At 40.8% G+C, this 7,500-nt stretch overlaps 1 protein-coding gene and 1 long non-coding RNA gene across 2 annotated transcripts in view; one reads left to right on the plus strand and one right to left on the minus strand.

The window, feature by feature from the left end:
• Window positions 1–7,500, minus strand: part of LOC143035742 (uncharacterized) — a 28,105-nt gene that overhangs the window by 17,774 nt on the left and 2,831 nt on the right. The window lies entirely within an intron of this gene.
• The window catches only part of LOC143035740 (putative diacylglycerol O-acyltransferase MT1468), a 20,367-nt gene that overhangs the window by 1,639 nt on the left and 11,228 nt on the right, over window positions 1–7,500 (plus strand). The window contains exons 2-3 of the mRNA XM_076202654.1: window positions 6,521–6,655; window positions 7,125–7,233. Of these exons, the coding sequence (XP_076058769.1) occupies window positions 6,521–6,655; window positions 7,125–7,233 (244 nt within the window). The remainder of the gene's footprint in view (window positions 1–6,520; window positions 6,656–7,124; window positions 7,234–7,500) is intronic.

Raw genomic sequence — 7,500 nt, forward strand, 5'->3', positions numbered from 1 at the left:
ACTCAGTGATCACACTTTCTCAACACCATTGTCACAGAACAAACCAATTCATGTGATTCACCTTGGTCTTGGGATCACGTGTTGGACTCGTGATCGACAGCTATTTCCCTCCCGGAAGAGAGCTCAGAGCTCGTATGACCGATCTATGGGTAATGCTTTGACCTTACACGCACACACACACCCAACTCCCCGCCCACGAGAGTTGGAGTAACGACTCGAAGCGTAGCGATACTGAAATTATTTTCAGCCCTGGGCAGGATTCGAACCCGGACCGCCGTAGTGACAGTTTGGGACTCTACCAACCGCGCCACCAATTCATCGTGTATCATATGCGTACTCGTAAATACATACACCTGTTGTTGAGAGCTTAGACCAACAAGCTCTTGCTTGTGGCTTAAGCCGTCACCTTTCTCCTCTGTGCTAGGACAGCTGGGGCAAGTGGCAGTCACTAATATTCGTCAGAAAGCGAAACGGGGTGGTAATGATATATCTTATAATGGTCCACAAGCAGGTAGATAGGTAGGTAGGTAGATAGGTAGATAGATACCCGGATATGTTGTATATATATAGCTATGAGGTGTATGTATAACAAGCACGCACATGTATATATACATGTGGGATTCACCACTATGATCATGGGTCGCGTACTGGACTCGTGATCGACGACTATTATCCTCCCGAATGAGAGCTCAGAGCTCATTCATGTCCAGATCCATGGGTAATGCTATGACTTTAAATACACACACACACACACACACACACACACACACACACACACACACACACACACACACACACACACACACACACACACACACACACACACACACACACACTCAACTCCTTGGCCACCAGAGTTGGGGTGCCGGCCTGCAGTGCACCGATGCTGAAATTTTCAACCCTGGACGGGACTGGAACTCGGACCGCTGAATTAGCGGTTGAACGTGGTAACACCACAGTATCTAACCGTGTGTGTGTGTTTGTGTGTTTGTGTGTGTGTGTGTGTGTGTGTGTGTGTGTGTGTGTGTGTGTGTGTGTGTGTGTGTGTGTGTGTGTGTGTGTGTGTGTGTGTGTGTGTGTGTGTGTGTGTGTGTGTGTATGTATGTGTGTGTGTGTGTGTGTGTGTGTGTGTGTGTGTGTGTGTGTGTGTGTGTGTGTGTGTATGTGTGTGTGTGTGTGTGTGTGTGTGTGTGTGTGTGTGTTTGTGTGTGTGTGTACGTGCGTGTGGACTATATGAGGCGTCCAGAAACAGAGGGGCACCCACGCCACTTTTACTGATTTTGAGTTAAACAAGGATATATTTAGAAGAGGATTAAGTCTTTCATGATCCGTGATTAACTCGAAACCGCTAAAAGTGGCGGGGATGCCCCTCTGTCTCCAGACGCCTTATATCATCTAAGCTATTCCAGGATTTGATCAATAAATAGCCCCTTCAGCTATTCCATCCTTCTCCGGTCTATCTTGATCAATCTTTTCCGTCTCCTTTCTATCTCAATTTACGTTAACAAATCTGCAGAGCAATTTAGACTCACTTTTGTATCTATCAATAATATATTTTCTAATTTCTCTTCTCTCTACCTAAAGCGGCCCATACACGATCAATTATATTGTGCTATTTCATTGTCAATACTCTGAATTGACAATTAAATTGACCGTGTGTGGGCGATACACGGTCAATTTAATTGTCAATTCAGAGTATTGACAATGAAATTCCTCAATATAATTGATCGTGTATGGGCCGCTTAAAGATTCTTGTGTAATAATTTACAACCCTACTTACGTTTTCTCTTCTCTTATTTTTTTCTTCATGCCATATCTGACTTTCTTTGCTGTTATTATTTTTTTTTTATCAAATCAGTCTTTCAAATAATTTTTCTCTCCCTTAATCCTTGCCATACCTTTTTTTTACACCCACGCTGTATGTATTTTCAAGATAATTTCCAATCCTTCTTAGTTCTCTTAGCATTTGTGCATACCTTTCATTTTACCTCTTTAAAAAAAAAAAAAAAAAAAAAAAAAAAAAATCCTCAAACCAGAGAAATTTGTCAACCTAAAATTGTATCTGACTTGTCCGTATGGTTAACTTCTCTTCTCTATATCTCCTTCCACTAATTAGAATTAATTCCTACTTGGTCACTCTTACCTATTAAGCATATGTACTGGGACTCGATAACATCAGATTCCTTAGTACAAAGTCCAATTTTGCTGGAGTATCTTCTCTTCTCACTCGTCTTACTTCTTTTACCCGTTGAGTCATTGTATCTACTCGTCTCATTTCACTTTTTTTACCCGTTGAGTCATTGTATCTACTCGTCTCATTTCACTTTTTTTACCCGTTGAATCATTGTATCTACTCGTCTCATTTCACTTTTTTTTACCCGTTGAGTCATTGTATCTTTCACTTCAATATTTGATAAAGTACTAGCCCAGGAATTTTCACTACTACCTAATTCCCATTCCTCCCAATTCATCTCCTTGCAGTTAAAGTCACTTATCATGTTATGTTCGTGTGTGTATACTTACCTAGTTGTATTTACCTAGTTGTATTATACGGAAAGGGAGCTATGCTCGTGGTGACCCGTCTTTGTATCTTTCAGCATAAAGTTTTTCTTAAAATATTGAATAGTGTTTGCACACAATGTAGGCATCCTACAGGGTTTTTTCGGGTAGATTACGTGGGACTAAGGGGGGAAGTATCGAAATATAGTTTAGGCAATAGAAACAGCTCAGACAGGGATTGTGATAAGAATTACCAAAGCAGGTGGAGGCAGGATGAAACTAATCTTTACTATACAAATATTAGAAGCGTAATAAACAAAATTTATTTGCTGCGGGGTAAAGCATGCGTAGAGATTTTTTGTATTATAGCTATTACTGAATCCTGGATCAACATGGCTGATAAACATTTCCTTCCGGAAAGCGAAATAGAAGGATATATTTTGTTTGTTTTTTCACAAGAACAGGGTTGGCAGGAGTGGGGGAGGAGTAGCACTTTTCGTTAAAAATACAATAAACTGTATTATCAACAATTCGATTAAGGAAGAGGACAGTACGGAATCTATTTGGGTGGAGATTATAGGCAAGAAAAAGAAAGTTATTATTGGCGTCCTGTATAGACCTCCTAACCTCAGCATTGAGCAGACTGATCCCCTGATTCATGAAATTCGCAGAGCGTCCCAGTACAAAAACGTTGTGATCATGGGAGATTTTAATTATAGAAACATTGACTGGGAAATTTTAGTAGGAGATCAGGAAGCGAAAAAATTCTTAGATGTGGTGCAGGATAATTTCCTAAAACAAATTATTACCGATCCTACGAGGGGAGAAAATACTCTGGACTTACTTTTAACTAATAATGAGCACCTAATGAGTAACGTAAAAGTGGGAGATAGTCTAGGCTCTAGCGATCATCAAGAAATAAGATTTAATATTATTTGGGAAGAATTAAAAAGTACGAATAACGTCCAAGTACCAGACTTCAGGAGAGCCAATTTTGATAAGATAAAAACCTATTTGAAATTGAATATGAAATGTCATACGGATGATTCGTCCATCACCTGCGCGGTCAAGAGTCGGGACATGACCAGGGGTCAGGTCATGACCATGGGTCAGGTCATGACCAGGGGTCGGGTCACGGAGGGTAATATGCATACCTTGGGTCAGGTCACTTGGGGGCGGGGGGTAAACAGCCAGGTCAGCGATTTGGATGAAATGTATAGCAATCTGATTTAATTATTAATGCACAAAATACATTTATCCCCCTGAAGTCAATACGGAAGAATAGTAATACTCCCAAATGGATGACGGACAGACTGAAACATGAGATCGGAATGAAAAGAGGAATTTACGTAAAAATAAAATACGGGGAAACACACCTTAGATCAAGATATAACGAAATGGCAAAGCTGGTTAAAAAAAATACACGTACAGCGAAACGTAACTATGAAATTAAGGTTGCAAATCAAGCAAGATCCAACCCTAAGGGATTCTTTCATCTCTATAGAACAAAAAATAAAGAAAGAATAGGCCCAATTAAAAACGATGAAAATGTCATGATAGAATCGGAGGAAAAAATGAGTGAGGAGTTTAACAAATATTTTCTCTCGGTGTTTACTAATGAGAGATTAGATAAGGTACCTGACTGCGATCCGATTTTCAGTGGGGATGAAGAAAGTAGACTATCTAATATCAGCATTAGTAAAGTAGAAGTAGTCAAGCAGATAGAAAGACTTAAAGCTACAAAATCCCCGGGTCCAGACGAATTTTTTCCGAGAGTGCTTAAGGAGTGTAAATTTGAAATCTGCGACCAGTTAACTGAAATATTTAATAAATCGGTAGACACTGGTTTTGTGCCTACTGCTTGGGGGCAGGCAAACATTGTTCCTATTTTTAAGGGGGATAAATCGTCTACATGCAACTACAGACAAATCTGTTTGACATCGGTTATAGGTAAAATGCTTGAATCAATAATAGTAAATAGACTCAGAGAACACATCGAGAGACATAATTTGATTCGTGACACACAGCATGGTTTCTCCAAGGGTAAGTCATGTGTGACTTATCTTCTATCCTTTTACACTAAAGTATATAAGGCGTCAGATAACAATGATAATTACGATGTGATTTACCTTGACTTTAGCAAAGCGTTCGACAAGGTGCCACACCAGAGACTACTAAATAAAATCAAAGCCCATGGCATAGGAGGAAAAGTGTTAGAATGGATTAGAGCTTGGATCAGTAACAGAAAACAGCGGGTCACCATAAATTGAGTAAAATCCAGGTGGGGCAATGTTACTAGTGGGGTTCCCCAGGGCTCGGTTTTGGGTCCCTTGTTGTTCATTATGTACATAAACGACTTAGACGATGGGATAAATAGTGATGTTAGTAAGTTTGCGGATGACACTAAAATAGGACTCCTAATTAGGTCAGGAGACAGCGCAGAGATTCTGCAGGATGATCTTAATGAATTGTTCACATGGTCGGTGAAATGAGAAATGATCTTCAATATCTCTAAGTGTAGCGTGTTAAACGTAGGGCTACACAACTCCGAAAATAGATAGAGTTTAGATAACACGTTTTTAGAGAAAACTGAGTGCGAGAGAGACTTGGGAGTTCTAGTGAGTCTGGAACTTAAAACCAGGAAACAGTGCATTAGCGCCAGGAATATAGCTAACAGAGCATTAGGTTTCATTGCTAGGACGGTAACGAATAGAAGTGCAGAGGTAATTATCAAACTCTATCTAGAGATAGTTAGACCCATCCTTGACTATGCGGTACAGTTTTGGTCTCCGTCCTATAAAATGGACATAAATTCACAAAAATCAGTACAGAGAAGAATGACCAAAATGATATATGAACTCAGAAATTTGCCTTACAAGGAGAGGCTTAGGCACCTGAACTTACACTCTCTGGAAAGATGCAGAGTGCGGGGTGATCTAATAGAGGTGTTCAAGTGGATCAAAGGCTTTAACAAGGGTGATGCAAACAAGGTCATCACATTAAAAAAGCAGGGCAGGACTCGCAGTAATGGATACTGGACAAATTTAGATTTAAAAGGGAAATAGGCAAGAATTGGTTTACTAATAGAGTGGTCAACGAATGGAATAGACTTAGTAACCATGTAGTGAGCGCTGAAACTATCAGTTGTTTTAAAAAACTGTTAGACAACTTTATGGATGGGGATGACAGGTGGTGATGGATATGGAGCTGCCTTGTGTAGGCCTTATGGTCTCTTGCAGTCTCCTTTTTTCTTATGTTCTTATGTTATCTAATTTATTCCAGGTATCCAGTACTCTGTGTGTATGTGTCTGTATATGTGTGAGAGAGAGTGTGTGTGTGTATGTGTGTGTGTGTGTGTGTGTGTGTGTGTGTGTGTGTGTGTGTGTGTGTGTGTGTGTGTGTGTGTGTGTGTGTGTGTGTGTGTGTGTGTGTGTGTGTGTGTGTGCGTGTGTGTGTATGTGTGTGTGCGGGGATGTGTGCAGTATTTCATGGAATATTAGCACAGGAATTTTCACTATTGCCTGCTTCTCATTCCTCTCAATTCATCTCTTTGCAGTTAAAGTCACTTATCATATCATGGTCGTGTGTATGTGTGTGTGTGTGTGTGTGTGTGTGTGTGTGTGTGTGTGTGTGTGTGTGTGTGTGTGTGTGTGTGTGTGTGTGTGTGTGTGTGTGAGCGGGCGCAGGTGTGCTGTGGGTGTGGATGTGTGCAATATTTGATAAAGTACTAGCCCAGGAACTTTCAGTATTACCCGCTACCCATTCCTCCCAATTCGTCTCCTTTCAATTAAAGTCACTTATCATGTTATGTACGTGTGTGTGTGTGTGTGTGTGTGTGTGTGTGTGTGTGTGTGTGTGTGTGTGTGTGTGTGTGTGTGTGCATGACTCGTGAACGTAATCACTTTCTTTGTCGTAGTTTAACTCTGCCAACCATATCCCTGCTTCCTTCCTAATCCGAACCTTTCGCTGAACAAGCAAGATGACGACCTCTGACCCTTCGCGTGTAATGATGATCTTGCAGATATGCGTTGGTACTAAGGCTGCACCACGCCCTTGGAGACGGCATCGCCCTTGTTCGAACCTGTCTCGAGTCCTTAGTTGATGAGCCTCTTCACCTGCCTAAATTCTCCTTCCCAAGATTAACACTCTTGCAAAGGTACGTAAAAAAATCTAATTTCATTTTGTTTCGAATGCACTTTTTCTACGATACAGTCATTTGGTGTAGTAAGTGGGGTGAGGTGGGGGGGAATTGTCCTCCACAGCATAGTTTTAGACTAAGCGCCAACCGAGACGCAGGCGACACGACACAGACGACACAGGTGACGCAGTACAGAGCAAAGGGAGACTTCCTGTTGCTGAATTGAAATAGAGTTTCAACTTCTCTACCACTTGAAATGCTGTCGTAGTAAATCTAGAAGCATTTCAAGCGAGAGAAATTTTCAAACTCTGCTTCAGTTCACCAACAGAAGTCTGCGCTGCGTCGCCTGTGTTAGGTTGCTCTTAGGTTCACATACTAACACTAACAGTTTAGAATAAATAATTTACATATGAATAGAGCCATAACACCCTTATGTTCAACGTCGCCATTTTGACGGGGTATTGTGTATCTGTTCTTCATACAACAGAGTGTTGCTGGGCACGTGGTCAACCTGCTTCTTGCCCTATGGCTTACTGAGCGTACTGACAAGCAGAGACAACAACGCCCTTCATGGTCCTCAACTCTCTGGAATTAAAGTAAGTAGGTTGCCAAATGTCGCCACAAAGTATCATTATACCTTTGCCTACCTGTGGGCATTTTATAATCATTATTCTGTATATTGCCAGCCATTTTTTTTTTTTTTTTTTTTGTGGTTTCTTTTACATAGTGTGACAGGATGATGATAGTGACAGATAAGCTAACAGAAGAGCAGAATCATGATATAGATCAAGAATCGGAACAATAGACAGGTGGATAAGGAAACAAACATGATGTCATGCACTAACAGATGGATTTATAGGGAG

The sequence above is a fragment of the Oratosquilla oratoria genome, chromosome 19, assembly GCF_046742065.1.
Source record: "Oratosquilla oratoria isolate Oo_2021 chromosome 19, ASM4674206v1, whole genome shotgun sequence".
Classification (NCBI taxonomy): domain Eukaryota; kingdom Metazoa; phylum Arthropoda; class Malacostraca; order Stomatopoda; family Squillidae; genus Oratosquilla; species Oratosquilla oratoria.